Here is a 19,596-nt window from a genome sequence, read left to right as displayed (position 1 = left end):
AAAATGCCGAGCTAAATATTATAATATAGCCATAGTTCCCAATTTTAAGATTTTATCTTACTTTTTTTTATTAAGAAAAATAAAATATAACCATTCTAAAAAAAGTGAAAAGAGAGAAGATATTCAGCTATATATATATAACCCTTGCCAGCCTCAGATAGAGAATATCTGCACCTTAGAATTCTGATTAAATTTTGAAATTCAAATGCTTCTGTTCATCCATAGATGTTTTGGTAACAACAAAATCGATAACAATTTTTGCAAGAAAATAAAATTTATATGGACATCCAAGTTGCAACAAACAGCAGAGTACTACTTCAGCATTCATTCAGATTTTTTTTTTTAATTAGCATAAGATATCCAGACGGAGGCCCGACTAACACTGGGGTGCGCAGGTCCTCTGATAAGAAGTTTCTCGCAAGTGCACTACAGTTAATTCCTGGGTTTTTTCCAAGTCCAGTGGCCTCGAGAAATTGTTTATACCCGGCAAGAGTTGAACTTGAAATCTTGTATTTGCTTTCATTCGTAAATGCTTCTTTTAAAATTATTATCTTGTATTTTGTAGCTAAACATCTGCATGATTCAGGGCACTGTTCCTTCTCTTCCAATTCCATACACAAATAACATTCCATGCTATCCATTTCATTAGCCTAATGACCAACTCTGCTGCCCATTCACCAATATCTCTACACACCTCATTCTTCTGCAGACCCCATTCTTCTGCAGAATTGAACTCCACACAGCTTCTGAGCAGGCACAATGAGAAAACAGATCGTATATATCCTCCTCATTTACATGACCAAAGGAGTAACCGAACAATACCTGCCCATCGTATCTGAGTTGGTGAGAACAGAACGCATATTCCTAGGGTTAGAATCACTTGTGTCTTGGAGCTCTTGCAACCATTTTTTTTTACGAAAGCACTTCCATTTTTATTGAAATGTGGTAAAAAAAGCGTGTTGATTTTTAAAATTTTAAAATTTTATAAGTTAATATAGATTAAAACTTAAAAATTAATAAAATTGGTCAAACTCGGTAAAATCAAACCGATTTTATGAATTTGAAAAAAATATAAAATTGTATATTCTAGTAATCTATACCCTAACATTTTTATTGTTTTAAATTTATATCTTGTAAAATTTATGCAATTTAATTATCAAGGGCTTGATTTTAATTTTAATTATTATAATTTTTTTAATAATATAAATTATTTGTGGATTTTATTTTTGTAAAATTAAAATACTTATTCTTTTTTTAAAATTTCTTATGTCAACTATCAACATATCAATTGATATATTACTATGCTTTAGCTAGCAAATATACATAATAAAAGTTATAAATTGACATGCTTGACCCTTAAAGTAATTAATGTTAAATGGTTTATTAAAATTTGAAGAAACTCATTTATTGTAACTGATGAAATAAGTGAGTTGATTTGTTCAAGAAGTAGAAGAATTAATGTGAATAAAATAAAAACGTTTCTACTTTTCATTGTTTATTTTATTTTTATTTTAATTGTGTTATATTGTTATTTACTACTTGATTAAAATTATTAAAATATAATTAGTTAAAATATTTTACTTATGATTCGAGTTTATGATTGGAGTTTATATTGTGTTGTATTGTTAATGACAAAGTAAATAGATCAATTTGTCCAATAAATTAAGGAATCAATGTGAATAAAATAAAAATATTTGAACTTTTGAAATTGTTAATATATAATTAATACTTATAATTTTGTGATATTACAATTTAAATTTATATTATATATTTGGTGTTGTCTTAAAAAATGTATTTTGGACGACCTTTATTAAACTGAATAATACTAGTGTCTTGAATGCTTTTATTTAATAGATTCGAGTCTTGACCCATCATTTGTTTTTACCTGTTAATGGAAAAGGCCTCACCGTTGATGATCCAAGAATTAGAAATTAATAAATAATCCAAGGCTTCACCTTCGTGACTAGCAGAAGGAATTCTGCAACTATGTTGTCAATGGACGCTAACAGTAGGCAACTTCAAGTGCCCCTTGAAAGTGAAATCCTCTCCTACCATTAAGAAAATTTAAGATTTCTGAACCTGGCTTTCTTTCTTTGTTCATTGCACTTCTACGTCAACTACGAAGATGCCACTGTCCACCTTGATTTCAGTTTCTTGGTCAAGGAAACCCTTACCATATGATTAAGAGTGAATAAATTTATTAGCGTAAGTTGGAGTTCATTGATTAATATATGGAATGGTAGAACGACAACCACAAGGCCAGGTCCGGAAGGAAGAAAAACAACATGCACCGCAACCTGCACGATTTTCAGGTCTACTACAGAGGACATGTTCTCATATACAAAACCCATTTCCAACTGCAATTCAACGGCCAAACATTGCCATTGTGTATTCATGCGTTGCATTTCTCGACAGATTCCATTTTTTTTCATGTGAAATGCTACCCACAGCGATAAATATTCAGGGTCTTGGTATTTTTTTTAACAAGCGTTTGACCAAGTGTGGCGGCATCTTGCTTGCCATGCCATCAACAGAAGATGATTCTATTATCAAAGTTGAAGTTGAATACATAGCGTCGATTTCCCACCATCCTTGTGGGAAAGATGATCTAATAGCAACCATCGACAATCATCAGCATTTTATAAGAAACTAATAATTGTAAGACCATAGTTTCTTTGTTAGCTTTATTTCTTTGAATCTCACTTTATAATAGCAGAAGATTTGCAACCTGAACAGGTACAAAAAGATTCCCAAATCTTTTAATATTTTGCCATCAACTACCTTATGAACTACTCTCTAGCATTTTGACGACCACTGTGGTTTGACTGAAAAAGTAGTAGCCACATATGTGCGCAATGTAGAATCAGTGTAGAACTGTACTCTTTTAAATATCAGCAAGTTTCAAGTAATATATATATATATATATTCCCTGCAAAACCGTTGAGAAAAATTGAGCATTAAATTGATGAGGCTGCGCATCAAACTTAATATACATCTCGTTGGCAGTATTTGAAATCCAACAAGAATTTTACCAGGTTTTCGAATTGATTATTGCACCATCTCATCCAATTTTTGCCTATAAAGAGCTAAGTTCTGCATTAAGAACATTTAGCAAGCAGATAAGATATTAGAAATCAGTTCAAAGAAAGATAATGTTACAATATGCTGGTGAATTGTGAAGGACAAAAAAAAATTTGTGATAGATCAGGCTAAGAAAGCAAGGGAAAGAAACCGCTATTAAGGAACATTATGCACATGCTGAAGGGGCATCATCTGGTCTTTGTCTTTGAATGAGGTTAACATATATGTAACAAGTCAATGCACAAGATGAATTACCAAAGCATTGACGACAAGGCCATGAGAAAATTCATGAACATGAATTCCATTTAGAGATTAAAAAAATTCAGTAAACTATCGTTGCTTTTGCTTATTAAGTAACATACATTTTGCACAACATATTGTATAAACAGGTCTACCAAAAAGGAATTTCAGAAACAACTGCCATGCATACAAGCCATTAATGGGATCTAATAATAAGAGATGGTTAAAAAAAAACAGATTCAACTAAATTCGTCCTTTGTAATAATGAAGTTCCATATCAAAAACTAGGCTTATATGCAATAGGAGCCGCGATAAAACCAGGACTGAAGCATAAAGTTCCAACAGAAACTGCAAAAGACAAAACAAACAGCCAACAGTAGCAGAAAAAGATGACACCACATTAAGCAACCTACAAGGGTCTACACCAATGTTGCTATGAATTCATGTTACTTCATATGACAAACACATTCTCAGCTAAAAGAAGAGTCACGGAAACAGTTATTTAAGGCATTTTCACTTCATTTTCCCATGCTGAGGAAGACTTGAGCAAAACTAGGACATTCTATCTGATAGCATGGAACTTTTTCTACTGATTTCACATTCCCTTCCCCCCCAAATTATCACAATGAAATACTTAGATATATCAGTATTACCCTCTCATCCCAAAACATGTCCTCTCTGTGGTCCATCCAAATCACGTGTCCATTATATAACCTCAAAGACAAGATTTTGGGTTTACTTATCTTTCTTGAACCTCACTAAAAGCTAAACACAGCCCGTGCTTCCATTTTTCAAGTTCCATTAGAATGGTACTTTTCAAAAGTTCGTATGTGATTTATCAGACATAAGTGATAAAAAAACTGAAAACATGGTACATGATTTTTCTATGTTATTTCGGTGTGAAAAGTTTAATGAATACCAAGGATCATCAAACAGCAAGCTTTGAATCAAAGCAGATCTCAATCTTGCTGGTGGTAATGGTGAAACAAAGGCAAACTGAAACATATATAATTATGTAGAAAATCAACAAGTATTGTTCCTCTTAAAACTTGTTTCAGTAATGACTGCAACAGCTAATAGAAGATTCCTTTCTGCAAGTTGCTTTACTGAAATGCAACTCAAAAAAATTGATATCATGAAAATGACTAGCTGGTAAGGGATATAAGAGAGCTTCTAAACAGGTTGAGCAAGAAATGGATACATAAGGAACCTAGAAGTAGAAGCAAAAACAAGAGAAGTAAAGAACTGAAGATGCTTGATAATCCCCCTTTTATTTTCACTGGATGGGCAAGGCCTCAATCAATGAAGAACAGTACAGCAGGTCAAATGGACAACAAAGCATGTTTGTCTATGCATAAAAAACTAACATGATCCTTGATATCCTGATGGACCTTTTGGTAATGAATAAAGACTTTGATAACTCAAAAATCAGATGCCAATTATTTCAGTCAAGCAATGCAAAACAAACAAAGTTTAAGGATTTTATTTCTTCAATCATACTTGCCTTTGATGGTAATTGAGAACTGCAAACAAGTAAAGATCTGAACAAACAACTGAAAATTTGAGAGTGAAAAATTCACAAATGACACGGCCAAGTACAAAAAAGAGCACAGAATTCATACCCTGGTATAAGCATAAACTCCATACTCTTTAGGTCCAACAGGACTGCCCCTCTTCAAAAACTCCCCATGCTTGTAGATGTAAAGTAATGGAACCCCAGTAGATAATTCCAAATTGGTAACCTGTTTACCAAAAAAATAAAACTTGAGCAAATTAAGGAAAGCATTTTTAGTCACTTAGCAATCCTAAGAAAGTAGTGGAGTTACCTCCTGAGAAGTTAATTTCTCAAGATACATAATGATGGACCTCAGAGAATTTCCGTGGGCAGCAACCATTATGTTCCTTCCATTGTGAAGCTGGGGTTCAATCTGCAATATATGTTTCTTATGGATCAGACGAACCCATAGAGATGCATGTAAACCCTATATGCATATGCCTAATACATTATGTTTATGCTTCACCCTTCAAGGCTCTCATGAGATTTGTATCAATAAGAAGCATTATGGAATACAATGTTTATGGACTTACATTTTCTTTAAAATAGGCAACAGCTCTTTGAGAACACATTTCCAAGCTCTCACCGTTTGGGGGAGGGCTATCGAAACTTCGACGCCACTCATGCACTTTCTCCTTTCCATATTTTACAACCGTTTCCTCCTTGTTAAGACCCTGCAACTTCCCATACCTGAAGAAAATGGATTACAATGTAGCTAGCAAATTTTAAATGTAAATATATTATTAAAAAAAAAAACAGAGAAACAGAAAGGAGTAAAAAGGTTATACATTCTTTCATTCAATTGCCAAGCCGTTATGACTGGAATAGATTGCTGAATTGTTTCTTCACTGAAAATTTGACTCCATTCTTTTGCTTGTATACTCTCATCATGCATAATAATGGGTATCTACAGTACACATATGAATTAGGTTAAAAAAATATAATTATGTAGATTCTGAAATTATCGGTTCATTTCCATTGACTACTGAATGTTATATACTAGTAAAAGACAACTAATTTTAACTTCCCTACAATTTGTTCTGCAAAGATAAATCTACAAGGACTTCAGAACTAGCCATCTAATACTTTAAAGTGTTTACTATATTAAGTCAATAACAGAAAAACTAAGCAACATGCTCCATGTTTACTATATTAAGTCAATGACCGAAAAACTAAGTAACATGCTCCATGATTTCCAATTACCCTAAGGAACTAATGAGCAACATTATGTTCACTGAGCTCATGAGAATACAGCCCAAAAGAAAATAAAAGGAGTACAGAGAATGTTGATCAAGGACATGATCACAAATGAAAAGGATCATGGAATTCCCGCCCATGCTTTAGATGCATATGCTGTGTTTTTTAAAGCTAATCTATGAAACGACAAAAGATGAATTCTGCATGCATATGAATAGTTGATGATATGAGGTTGATATTTCAGTCAAGCCGTGCTGGGGAAGACGTCTTCTGTAACCCCCCCCAGCCCCCAGCAAGGTGTGCCCATGAACACTTTTATGTTATTATCCTGCTTTGAAAGGAACAGAAAAATTACTGGGCCATCTATGGTAGTCAAACAACAAACCAGCCAACATATGGCACTTTTTACAACAATGGATAAGCCTTATTATTACAAACGGTGTGTCCATATTATGGCAGGCAGGAAACCTCCAGTAAAAGTGGGAGGCTTCACCCCTCATTGCTTGTTCGACAGCTAAGACTTCACCGGTGCTAGCAACTCGGCCACTCTCCCCTTCCCAGGCCAACAAGGGACACTATCGAGAAGGGGAGAAAAGTTACTGGGCTAAACATGGAGGATTTTGGACCTAAACATGTTGTGTACGGTTTGAGAAAAAAAAATTAAGACACCAAATGGGAATTCTTCATGAGGCAGGGCTGGGTTGCAACATTTTTCTTTCAGTAAAAAAAGGCAAGAAAGCATCAGAAGAAGTTTTTTAGATTGAACACACTGTCCCTCTACAGTGAAGTCTTTATTCATGACTGATAGTTATCGCATGCCAGCTCAAACTGCATCAGCTGAGTTTGCTCCATTCATAATAAGATAGTGAATAATGTGGGGATTGTAATACAAGACAAATGGAATGGAAAGAAGACATAACTACATGTGACTTGCTCACATGATTTGAGATGCCAAATGTGTGTGTAAAGTGAAAGTGAAGTTCTGCCATGCTATGGAAGCATGAGCATGGGTACCTTCTTCTGACGATGTTGAGTCATGGCTAGCATAGCTGTCATCTGTGCACGAATCAATGCAGATGTGTAAATCATGTTCACTGGTATGCTGTTAATTCGCTCACCAGCCTTAATGGCTTCCTCTATGCCTCTCTTGGTTAAAGGCACATCAACAGAACCAGTGAACAAATTCTTCTCATTCCACATAGATTCACCATGCCGGATCAATATCAAGGAAGATTCGACTGCCAAAAAGAGATCACAAGCAAGTATTTAATTGACATCACAGACATCGGAAATTGTTATTTAGCAAAGTTGAAATTGAGAATGGTCTGCCATGGTTATCTGATAATATTTAATAAAGGCCATTGCATTAACAGATGTATTAAGCAAGCATATGTGATGGAATACGATGCAATGTGCCACGATGGCCATTATAAGTAACAAATTCAAGACTAGAACAGTCAACTATAAAAGAACAGTTAACCCATGCACTCACTTGATGTGTTCTGATTGAAATTGGTGGTCACGTGTGCAGTAGACAAGATTGGATCCACCACTGATGCATGAGAAGAAATTGCACGAATAACATGCATTTTGCAGTGTCTAAAACTGCGACTCTTGTCATTGAGAAACTTTACATCTACTGGAAAACCCTTTGAGATAAATTTCAATGAGGAATTCCCAAATTCCTTAGTAGAGGCAGAATCATTGCTACCACCATGGAGATGAATGGTCCTCATGGATCTGTGCAAGGCGCCAGCTGCCATCCCTTATCAAACTGATCAACACAGTGAAGGGGAAAAAAATGTTAGCAAACATAAATGGATTCGTTTTTCCTAGAAACAGCATCTGAGAAACATAGAAAATCTAATACCGACAAATTATTTCGATTTTACCAATTAAACATGAAGATTCATTCTACAATAAGCTCAAAAACAAATGCTACTATAATTATTTATCTATAAACATTAAAAGAACCAAAGCTTATAATTTATAACCCGATCCCCTGTTAAACACAGTTAGTCTTTAAGCACGAGGCAAAAGTGAAACTTCATTGAAATCCATAAATTTCTTCCTCCTCTTTTCCTCTCCGTGGAGAAAATTAACATTTTCTTCACTATACTAAATCATACTGCATTGAGCAGTTCACTTAAATACTATTCCAGGTTCCATGAAATTCAAATAATCATAAAAAGATAAACCTTTCGTCGATCAAACATGATAAGATGAAGAGGAAAAGAACACATGCAAAGGGGGCACCAATTAAAGTTTCTCTTTGTTTTCATGGTAATCAAAATCAAAATCCCACTTCAAATTCAGCTTCAATAAAAGACAAAACCTATGATCAAATCAAACTACCCCAACAAAAAAAAAAAAAAAAACAGGATGGCACCATAAAAGAATCAGCAAAAGAATCACGATCCAAAACTTTTAATCACACACACACACAAAGTTGAGAAAAGACTGGAAGTAGAGAAGGAAGACTTAACAGTGATTGTTGGCGAATGGCAAACAAGTTAAAACTCTTCGTCCTCGATATGACAAGAAAGACAGAGTTGACAGATGCACGAACAGAAATGAACGTTTTCAAAGGAGTGAAAATAAATTCCAATGTCCGTCAAGGTCTTACGAGTGGTCACTTTAGCTCCTTTACTTCAATTTTGGTCACTCAAAACCTTGTGCTTCAACGATTTGTCATGCATGGTCCATCCATATTCCATCCAAATCTATCACTAATGTAAGAAACTTGCTAATGATGTTCATTTCAAAAACTCACTGATTTGATTTGAATCATGCCGCATGGATGTTCAAATTAATTAATTTTGAGTATTTTTTGTTTTTATCATTTAACATGTTTTTTACCTGAAAAATATTAAATTAATATTTTAAAAAAATATTTTTCAAAGATTTTTATGTATTAATGTTGAAAATTAAAAAAATATTTTAATATATTTTTAATTAAAAAATATTTTTGAAATACATCTTATTTCATATTACCAAACACACTTAGAAAAAAAAACAAAATCATTGAATTGAATAAAAATAAAAATAAAAGAATCAAAATGAAAATTATTTTTTAATAAAAACCTAAAATTACAAAGACACAAAATACTTCAAAAATAAAATTCAAACAAAATCAATAAAAAGTTCTCTATCTCTCCTCCTCTCCTTTATTATTTAAATCCTTTTAGAAGAAAGAACTAAGTTTTGGTTTTGAGTTTTTTTTTTTGTTTTTTTTTTCTTACTACATTACTGAATTAAAACACACAATCTTATAAAATTGACATTATTGATCAGTCTTTCCAACCATTAGCCATGGAGGAATCACACTTGATCAATAACTGAGATTATAAGGTCTCATGAGACTAAATGTAAACTTGAGAGGTAAATATAACTAAAGTCTTAAACTTGAAGGACCATAAAAATCCATTCGACATTTTTCAGGGAACGAGACAGGGGAGAGGCTCGTCATGCGAGGGGCGCGGCAGAGAGCCAAACGGCGTCGTCGTCTTTATTAGTTTTTTTTATTTTTAATTTCCGGTACAATTTGAGTTTATCCTAGCTTAATACTTCTGGTTTATCAAAAAAGATTAGTCGAACACCTCTAGTGTTAAAATTTAAAAGTAATTAAATCATTTATTTACCAAATGTATTGCTCAAATATAAATTGATTCATAAGCTTTTGGATTCTATTAATTTTTTCTCAAATGTATTGGAAAATAGATAATATCATCATCCCTCCATGCATTTAATAATAATCGTGGTTAAAATATACTTGGTAATTCTTGGCACCTGATCTACTCCACTCTCAGCTATGGTCGATACCAAACTAAGGAGCTAATTAAGACTCTAATATAAGTCTTAATGGTAACATGTTCGGAACTCTTTAAATTAAATTAAATTTAGATATTTTAATAAAATTTCAAGTTTAAATCATTTTGAGTATTAAAAATTGAATTTTAATGGAATTTATTCTATAAAAATATAATAAAAATAAATTAAATGTCAACGTCTCTTATTTATAATTTCAGGAAAAAATATATTTTAAAAGCTACAATCTCAGCAAAAGAAAAGGAATAAACACACACGTCATAAATTTAGCATTATTAATCAAGTAGATGAAAACAAAACAAAATAGGTCAACACAGACAATGACATCATATGTAGTCTCATGAGCTAAGAGACAAGCTACCAAATACATAAACATCAATGATCAAACTACAAAGAACACCATAAGTAATTAAAAGATGGGACTAGCTTGGTAGCCTATCAATAATGTTCTTTGTTGATCTATTCATCGGATTCTAGAAGTTTCTTGACCAATTCAGCGCACCCAGGCAATGCCTCGTCTTTCACAAACCCCAGGGAATTAGCGTAATGAAGATCAGAAATGGCACCGTTGGAACGGGTTAGAATTACTTCAGCACGGTTAAGCACTGGGTGTACCGTTTTGCAGTCAGCCAGTGGACTATCAACAAGAACAACATGGCAAATCCTGTCCGCTTGGTCGCCTACAACCTTAATCTTGTATGCACCGGTTGAGTCTGTCACACCCTCCAAACTGTATCTAAGCTGTAAGTCTGTTCTGTCTTTGCATTCAATTCTAACCGTTGCACCTGGAGGACGTCACAATATTCATCAAGAACTACGATCGGATATTATAGTATATTGAATAAAACCCATTATCTGTATGGAGAAAAGCTGCAATAATTAGAATTAGTAAAGGATAAAAAGGAGTGCGTGCGTGCGTACCTGGTATGTAAGTAGTTTTTTTGGTCTCGAAGCCACACTGGCAAGTGTCACAGTAGACGCGGCCACGGACATGGAAAGGGTTTCCCATTCTCCATGCGCTAACAAGTGAAGGGAGCACACACAAGGCAAATAGTAATAGCCTAGCCATGGTTTAGTGGCAAGATCGAGTGAGGAACTAAGAAAGCAGAAGTTGAGAAAAAATGAGAAACAAAGGTTAAGGGTAAAATGTGTGTGATTATGTTATAGCGAGAGCTTGCTCGTTTAGGGTGAGAAAATAAGTAAGCAGTGGCTCTAATATTGAGGGGAAGAGTACTGTCACATGCGCAAAAAAAAGAAGATATACAGCAAGTCTTGCGGCATTACTATCTCTAGGAATTAAATGGTGTCGGTTGGCTTCCACTTGCCAGCTTCAATATTCCTTAAGTCGCGCATAGATTACGTTTAAGAAGTACCAAGAATTCTCTATCAAAGTTCTATTTTATGAAATATTGAAGCTGACCTGATGGATTAGGAAATATTAAAAGATTTCTGGTGCAATTAAAACAGATCCAAGGGAAAACAAAGAGGGGTAGGCCTAAATTTTTCCCCAAAAAAATTATAGTTTAACGTGTTATGGTGGATCCTAAGGGAAAATGCCATCGTTTTCGGCAATGCCCTGGAAATCTTGGGTGCTTTTATCAAGTACCTTGTCTTGTGGAGATCTTTAAGCTCACATCGAACCAAATCACGTGCATTGAAATTGCTTTATTGCATGAGCCATGAGCCCATGGCCCATTGACCAACGTTATGGAAGTGATCCTGAGCTGAAAAACTACTTCTACAAGGCCGAAATCCGTGGGTTAGCCGGAACTGTCGCGCTGATATCTTAGCAGTAGTCTGTGACCAGCAATTCATGTTTATTTTTCTTAATTAAAAGCTTGATTATTTTCTTACGAAGTTCGGAATTTGGAGCCTCTAGAAGTCCAAACAGCAAGATGAAGATAGTTGTTGGGCCTAGTAGACACTAGGCTTGCTAGGTCCTTACGGACCCATGTATTCTAGGCTCAATGCCTCATGATCTTTCCTGAGTTGAGGTCAGACTTGTTTTGTCACGTCTATCGGACAAGGAGATTAGAAGGATCCCAAGGATCTAATCAGGAGAAAACACAGAATGATACTGGGTCCTGGACTTCTTTAACTCAGGCCCGATTAATTTGTATTAGCTCCATTCGGGCCTACACTCATTGGATCTCAGTAAAAAGAAGCTCATCTGGAATTTTGCAGTGAAAGAAGAAAAAGGCAGGCGCTGAACTCGGCGGTCAAAGAATACCCGCCAGGGAAGGTGCAAATGGTGGATAGATGATGGTTACATGCATTGGTCAAAGAATACGACTGTCTATTGACATCCTTTGTTAGGCATGGATCATCACGTTGTGGACCTTTAATTGCATGAATTTGCCCTTTGACAAGTGCCAAAGACATCAAATTTGGTTGGATTCTTTGGTATGATGATTACAGTGATAGATAATAACACACAAGGATAGGAAATTCTAGGCTTCTTTCAGTAACCTGTCTCCACTCAACGATTTTCCCACATCGAATCCAATCAAAGATTCATCAGTTGAGTGAAAGCAAACGAAGATGGTTGCATGATGAGCATCTCAGATTGAAGGGTAGAAGTCATGATGAAAATGATCAAAATCTCATTAAAGCACACGAAGACAAACAGTAAGTAACAAATGGAATCACACCAGCTAGCACCATGGTTTCATTTCTCAACGTCTCCAATTCCAAGATTTACAACATCCTTGTCAAATTAATTTCCACAGCACCACAGTTACCCTACTAGGTAAAACCCTAATAACTGCTAGTAATAATTAATGCTGCAACCACTTTCACTCAATCGGACGCATCAGTGCTCATTTCTTAGTTTGTTTCGAAGATGATGAAGATTTTTTGAGAGGGATGCATTTGCCTCTTGCTGCTTTCTCCTTAACTTCTTCCGGCTGATCATCCTTCATTCCAGCCTTGGTGCACCTGGGTTAGTTTTTTAACAAAGGGAAAACGATAAATTTAACTCGACGATTAGAAATGGCAAGCAAAATACATTATACTACAGGAAAACAAAGCAACACGGATCGACGAGCTAGCAAATACTAACACAGGCAACCAAAAAAGTTGGTTCGAAAAATTAAAGCAACGGAAAAGGCAGCTTTGCTCGTTCTTTTCGAAGGTACCGTTTCTAGCCATTATCAACCAGATAATCATCACTTGGTGGTAATTAACTAAAGTAAAAAAGTGAACTTTCTCAATGTGTGAACTTGCGCTAACCATAGGAGTTATCATGCTTTCTTTTCCTCAATAAGTCGAAGATATGAATCTTTAACTTTAATAATTAAAGCCTCCCACCCAACCGCCCTTAATTGACCCTTTTTTTGGTAATTTTCGAAAGGTCAAGTCAGAAGTGTAAATTACAAACCAGTCGTTGTAGTCTTAATAAATAAAGTAATTGCAGTCCTATAGTCTTGAAAAATAATAAATCAATCCCTGTGTGTCCATATTTCATAGTTAGTCCCTCCCTCGATTTTTGTTACAGACTTGACAACCACATAAGGTCAACGGATTAAGATATTTTAATACCTATGGGGATTACATTATCATCATTTTATAAGTATAGGGACCAATTTATAATTGGCTCGTCAAGGAATTGGAATCCTTATCAGCTGGTCCCCTATGGTACCAAGGTCTCATCTAAAATGGATGGCCAACATGCAAACTGTTTGAGGGTCAAAATCAAACGGAACCGAGTCAACTCGACTAGACTTCAGAGAATTGCAAAAATGTTACAAGATAGGATCACTAATGACTGGTGACTAACCTTTCTTCATTATAGGAATTAGATCTCTTCAAAGCAGGCTCGTCCACAACTCGGTTCTCACTCATTGACTCAATAATGCTGCCACTAAAATACTCCTTCTCTTCAGACTGTAGATTTCCAAACCTAGGATTCTCGGACATGTAGCTAATCATCTCTTCCTCAGCAACCTTAACTGCAGTTTTATACAAGACCCCTCTATGAAGATCGCTTACACTCCTTTTAACCACATTAACATTGGGACCGTTCACTGTCACAGCTGCAGCTGGTTGCTTTAAACTAGGCACATTGTTTTTTGCTTTGGCCACAGTCAAGTTTCCACATGAAATGAGTTGGAGTAAGACCGAGTTACGACCCGGTGCTGACTCGATGGCAACGGGGTCACCGTCTTCAAAACGTTTGGAGGTATTGTTGGTGCTTTGACGGGGTTTCTCAGAGAGTATTGAGGGTGTTGATTCTGAGGGGGAGTGATGTTGAGTTGACTCAGTGGTGGGGTTTTTGCGGGGTACTTGCTCTTCAAGTTCGTCTGTGGATACCCCTCTTGAACAACGAGAGTGGGGTGTTGTGGAGCTTGTATAGCTTGTTTTCTCTTCGTCTTCATATTCTTCTTGTGATTCCTGTGATTCTTCATCATCATATTCTTGATAGTACTTGGTTCCATGCGTTTCTTCGAGTTGTCTGGGCTGTTGAATAGGTTCCAGAAGTTGTTTTCTCTTTGCATGGAGATTGGGTTCCTGAATTAGTTGTCTGTTATTGCTTACATGAAGTTGTTGAAGCCTTTCTGCAAAAGAAATGCATGTTACTAATGAGCCCACCAATACAGTGCTGTGTGCAACTTGTAAGTTGTAACAATCATTTAATGGAGAGAGACTGACCAGGGCATCCTTCAACGAGTTCAGACCCTTTGAGAACGTATTCAGCTCCGTCAGATGGATAGATGATATCATTTTCTGCCAAGTCATTCCAAACATACCCATTCTTGTAGCTCCTAATTGAAGATCAAGACAGTAAATGTAGACCACAAGGAAAATTTAGCATAAGCAATCAGAGATTGTCAAAATGCAACACCAGCACGTACCTTTTGCAAGACCAGGAATATAGAGAGGGCATGCCTTTTCCTCTGAGAACTGTGAGCCGATCCGTGAAATCTATCAGGCACAGGACGAAAAACAAAGGAATGTCACAGGCAAGAATAACATTGAGAAACGAAGGAAAGAAGCAAGAATTCAATTGGCTTATTATTAATCCACCTCTCAAACGAAGGTGTTGATTGGCCAAATGGGCAACTTCCATGTAATGTGGGTGCTCAAGTTGGCCATTTCTGGATAGGTAGTAAACAACTTGAACCTTTTTTATGGGTTTGACCCTTGGTTGCTGCATGCACACTTTGACCCTGTCTGGGCTCATTTCTGATCTTTCTCCTCTGCCTTTTCTAGAACGAAGATCCATATTCTTCAACACTTCCTTTTAGATCACTTTCTTTCTGGTCTCCAAGTCTAATACATGCACACGCAGAGGCCAGCTCCTTTTATTAGGACACAGAGTTAGAGATGATAGAGTGAAAAGGAAAGGTCACAAGAAATACAGAGAGGTGGAGAAGAATCAAAAGGCACGATAAGTACAAGTAAGGCCGAACTATATTCTACCCTTATAGATTCACCAATGTTCTATTTCTATCCTGGAAATTTTCCTTTTTCCAATTTTACCACTATAGTCTTAAGAAGCTTTAGTTTTGTCCTCTTACTAATAACTACTAAATAATTAAAAACTGACCCTTTTTTAATTGTTTTCTTACTTTCTCTTTTTTTTAAGATAATAAATTTAAAATATAATATAAAATAAATCAATAATTAAACTTGAAAAGCACGCTATTTAATGGTAAATTAGAGGTAGCATTTTAGAAACTAAAAGGATGGAAATGGAAGATTATAAACATTAGATGTGGAAATGTAATGTTGGGAAGTCTACAAGGGTAACAACGAAGTCCACTGAACAAATAAATATCCTGATCCTGGTCCTGATCTTGACTTTGGATGCTTTTGAACAGAGAAGTGTCGTGAATAGAAAGAGACATTCGCAGAGGGGTTTTTTTTTTTATCTTTTTAATTTATTAAAATAATATTTTATTTTTATTTTTTAAAACTTACTTTTTACACCAACCTATTAAAATTATTTAAAAATACGGGGAAAAAACAGTTAAAGTGCGAGAGAATGTTCAAGTGGATGTAGGGTCAATTGCAATGCATGATCCTGTTTTTTTTTCTGTTTTTACTTGGGTTTTTTTCTCCCTTCGACTATACCATACTTTATCTTATTAGAAAATTTTGAATGGTGTTGTTTTTTCAAATATTTTTTATTTAAAAATAAATTAAAATAATATATTTTTAATTTTGTTAAAAATATTTTTATATTAATAAATTAGAATAATTTGAAAATACTAAAAAATATTAATTTAAAAAAATAAAATAATTAAAATATTTTTAAAATACAAAACCGGAGGGGTAGAATGGGTCACTGTGCAACGAAGCTATGTCGGTGAGCTTTTTCTGCGAACCCTCGATTGTAGAACGCCATCACCTTTCCATATATACCGACTACTTTATTGCTTAGGCGTTGCATCACAATGATCCTAGCTAGCTAATGTTGTAGGCTGTGCCAACAGCAACGACCACTTTACAAAAGAAACCCCCTGTTGCCTGGCTGGCCAAGTTAGGGTTTCATGAGGCTTTCTTTTCTCTGTCAGCTAGCTCTGCAATTGTTTTAACTAAGTACTAATATAGCATCAAATAGTTATGGGATTACTTATGCGTTTTTGTTTTAATAAGTGGTGCTTTTGCGACTCCCAAGGCAGAGATTTCAAATTTACATGGTTTGGGTGTCAATGAGCTATACTTGAGAGTGGTTTTCAAGTAGCTTCAATGCCCTCTCAGCAAATTAATGTGCTAGCTATTTGTTTGTTTGTTTGCTGTGCCCAAATAATCATGGTTTCCAAGATCAATTATCACGAAATATATGGTCGTTAACTTCATGGCCCGTGGGATTAGTCGTGGTGCGCGTAAGCTGGCCCGGACACCCACGTTAATCTAAAAAAAAAAAAAAAAAAAAAAAAAAAAAAAAAAAAAAAAAAAAAAAAAAATTATCACGAAATATTCTATAGTTTGGACTTCATGACTTCATTAGCTTTTTTAAAAAAAAAAAGAAAAAAACTGGAATGCCGCATAAAAATGTATTGTTATACATTAGCCTTGGTAGCTGTGTTGGTATATATATATATTTGAAAACAATAATATTCAAATACCAAAATAAAATTTAAAAATTTAAAAAATAATTTTGATTAATTCAAGTTGATATAAAAAATATGTAATTAAGATAATCAAAATTAAATCAACTTGATATATTTCATCAAATTTATAATCTAAATCATGAGATTAAAATAACCTAGTAAAAATATAAAGAGGATTGCAGATAAAAAGTTTTTTTTTGAAATATTAATTTTTAAAATTTGTCACTCAAATTATTAGACCTGAAACACCTAGCATGGAAAAAACTATAAAATTTAATTTTTAATTAATTAAATATTGAATGATAAAATTGAAAAAAATATATATCTAAATAATTCAAAAAAATATCAATTAAAATAATGAGAATAAAAAAAATTTATATTTGATTAAAGGGTGAAATTAAAAAGAAAATCAATTTAGTAAAAGGATAAAAAATCAAAAGAATGAATATCAAAATTGACATAAAAATAAAAATAATATTTTTGGTTCGAGGGTGAATTTGAAAAGAATACTAACTTTTAAAAAAAATCAATAAAAAAAAATCAAAAACCAAAACAATAAGGTAGAAATTATAAAACATAATGTTGAATTGAATGATGAAACTAAAAACATTAAAACTTTTACAAAATATCTAGGAAGAAAAATTAAAGATTCAAAGAATAAAAACCAAATTAAAAAATATAATATTTGATAAATTAAAATTGAAGGGTGAAAATTAAAACAAATAAAACTTTTATAAACTAACCAAGATAAAAAATTAAAAATCAAATAAATAAAAACTAAAATTGAAATATCAATTATTTTACAATTTTGTAGTCTTGAGTTACTTTCTCTTGTTTTCTTATTTACACTAAATTCACATTAACTTTTTTATAAGCAACATCTCAATTCATATTATTCTAAAATCTAAATCTTGTTGTAGCTCAAACTTTCTAAGTATAAGATAAAGAATTCACAACGTGGTTTATACTTTTAATTATCTGTACCTATCATAAGAATATATCTATTTATTTTTATCTATAATTATTGTTATCTTTAACTAGATATATAATATGAGAGGCAATGCTAAAAATTTAAAACTACTTTATTTGGGTCTAGAATAAAAAATTTAGTGTTATAATAAGCATATTTTTAATAGATATGTCTTTTACATCAAAGATTACGATGAGAGTAAAAATATATATAACAGTGAAATTTGTATTAAAAGATGATTTTTTAATGAATTTAAAATTAAATATTATGAAAAATTAAAATAAATTATTGAATTGCAATATAAAATACAAAATAATTTTTTTTATTTAAATATTATTGACATCATACGATAAGAGTGACAAGAGTTATAGTAAATCCTCAGTTGAAATTAATAAAAGTGGTATACTTATCACAAGAGACAAACTGATCGCCATTTACCAACAGTTGAAATTAATAAAAGTGGTATACTTATCACAAGAGACAAACTGATCACCATTTACCAGCAATCATATGCTGCAAAGAGTCGTTTGATGTCATCTATCATCAAGGAATAACTTCAACACAATCACTGCAATACATAACCGCATGTTCATGTATATTGTATAGGTTGTTTGCTGATAATTATTTTTATTTATTAATTAGAGGAACATTAATCTTTTTTACTAGGAGGCATGATGTAAATGCTAGTCCAGTATCATAAAAGAAGAAGAAGAAAGAATAGAGTAGAGTAGATGTCAAATCAAACATGATATTCGACCGTCAGCTTCGTTGAAACAGATCAGATCGAAGGAAAAAAGATGAGAACCTCCATTATTTCACATGACTTGCCCCACACCTACACAAAACAATGGTAAGTAAATACCAAACAATGAACGAAGGGAATGGGCCTCCAGAGGTAATATAAATTCCCCTTTTACAATAATGTAGCCGAGGCAAAAGGGAATGTTTGTAGACCCAGGATTCTAAATTAATCATCTCAATCTAACTGGTTCACCATGACCCAAAATCCCACAAATTATTTAGCATGATCATAGCCCAAAAATATCGTGACATATTCTTCCAATCACTTCACATTTTCATCATAGTAGCCCTCACAACACTATTCATTTTAAAATTTCAAATCTAATATAAGTTTCTTGATGTAGCATGGTTAGATCTTCCACAATTTAGATTCATCATTTGAAAAAAAAAAAAACTACGACTATGCATGCCTCTTGGCTCTTTGCGCAAGGCTAAATTTGTCGCGATCCATGCGACGTTCAATTATTCTGCGGCTCTTGCTGTCCTCCAAATATCGAGCAAGAGTACTTGCTTGGATGCATGAAAAAGCCTTGCATGCATGGCTGTAATATGGGAGGAAGTACTGTTTGACAGACACTTAGCCGTATGTGTGTAAGGGAGTCTTGAATGACGCTAGAAGTGATTTTACACGTTAATCTTCTTAGTTTAATGGAATTGAATATCGCCCTCCTAGTTTATGGTTTCTCAGGAAAAATATGTTCAATTTAATCCCTAAGCAGGGATGGTCAATGCTGGTCAAGAGATTATTTAATTATTTTTAATACTCTAAAGATTAGTGTTAATAAACTCTACGGTCCAGTTAATAATTATATTAACTCAAAAAACCATTCTTCATTGAGATATATATATATATATATATATATATA

At 33.9% G+C, this 19,596-nt stretch overlaps 3 protein-coding genes across 5 annotated transcripts; all 3 read right to left on the bottom strand.

Moving 5' to 3' along the window:
- Positions 1 to 2,490: 2,490 nt before the first annotated feature.
- On the bottom strand, positions 2,491 to 8,666 carry LOC105130260 (phosphoglycerate mutase-like). 3 transcript variants are annotated; one of them, XM_011032666.1, is made up of 9 exons: positions 8,560 to 8,666; positions 7,566 to 7,847; positions 7,088 to 7,311; positions 5,665 to 5,783; positions 5,410 to 5,566; positions 5,148 to 5,249; positions 4,944 to 5,063; positions 3,033 to 3,093; positions 2,491 to 2,929 (listed from the first exon to the last, which is right to left on the bottom strand). In XM_011032666.1, the coding sequence occupies exons 2-8, from the start codon at positions 7,834 to 7,836 to the stop codon at positions 3,049 to 3,051; spliced, it is 1,038 nt and encodes a 345-aa protein (XP_011030968.1). In that variant the 5' UTR covers positions 7,837 to 7,847; positions 8,560 to 8,666; the 3' UTR covers positions 2,491 to 2,929; positions 3,033 to 3,048. The 3 variants fall into 3 exon arrangements, with proteins under 3 accessions (XP_011030968.1, XP_011030969.1, XP_011030970.1); XM_011032667.1 differs by having other exon boundaries at positions 7,566 to 7,857; positions 8,560 to 8,648; XM_011032668.1 differs by lacking the exon at positions 8,560 to 8,666 and adding an exon at positions 8,463 to 8,535.
- Positions 8,667 to 10,157: 1,491 nt separating this feature from the next.
- LOC105130259 (protein DOWNSTREAM OF FLC) lies at positions 10,158 to 11,118 on the bottom strand. The gene is made up of 2 exons (XM_011032664.1): positions 10,823 to 11,118; positions 10,158 to 10,686 (listed from the first exon to the last, which is right to left on the bottom strand). The coding sequence occupies exons 1-2, from the start codon at positions 10,968 to 10,970 to the stop codon at positions 10,361 to 10,363; spliced, it is 474 nt and encodes a 157-aa protein (XP_011030966.1). The 5' UTR covers positions 10,971 to 11,118; the 3' UTR covers positions 10,158 to 10,360.
- Positions 11,119 to 12,481: 1,363 nt separating this feature from the next.
- Positions 12,482 to 15,265, bottom strand: LOC105130258 (UPSTREAM OF FLC protein (DUF966)). The gene is made up of 5 exons (XM_011032663.1): positions 14,927 to 15,265; positions 14,755 to 14,824; positions 14,552 to 14,664; positions 13,680 to 14,457; positions 12,482 to 12,838 (listed from the first exon to the last, which is right to left on the bottom strand). Exons 1-5 carry the CDS (start codon positions 15,123 to 15,125, stop codon positions 12,721 to 12,723), a joined length of 1,278 nt encoding a protein of 425 aa, XP_011030965.1. The 5' UTR covers positions 15,126 to 15,265; the 3' UTR covers positions 12,482 to 12,720.
- Positions 15,266 to 19,596: the final 4,331 nt, after the last annotated feature.

Source organism: Populus euphratica, unplaced genomic scaffold, assembly GCF_000495115.2.
Source record: "Populus euphratica unplaced genomic scaffold, PopEup_1.0 scaffold45.1, whole genome shotgun sequence".
Taxonomy (NCBI): Eukaryota; Viridiplantae; Streptophyta; class Magnoliopsida; order Malpighiales; family Salicaceae; genus Populus; species Populus euphratica.
Note: the sequence above shows the minus strand (reverse complement) of the source record. Positions and strands in the feature narration are given on the sequence as shown.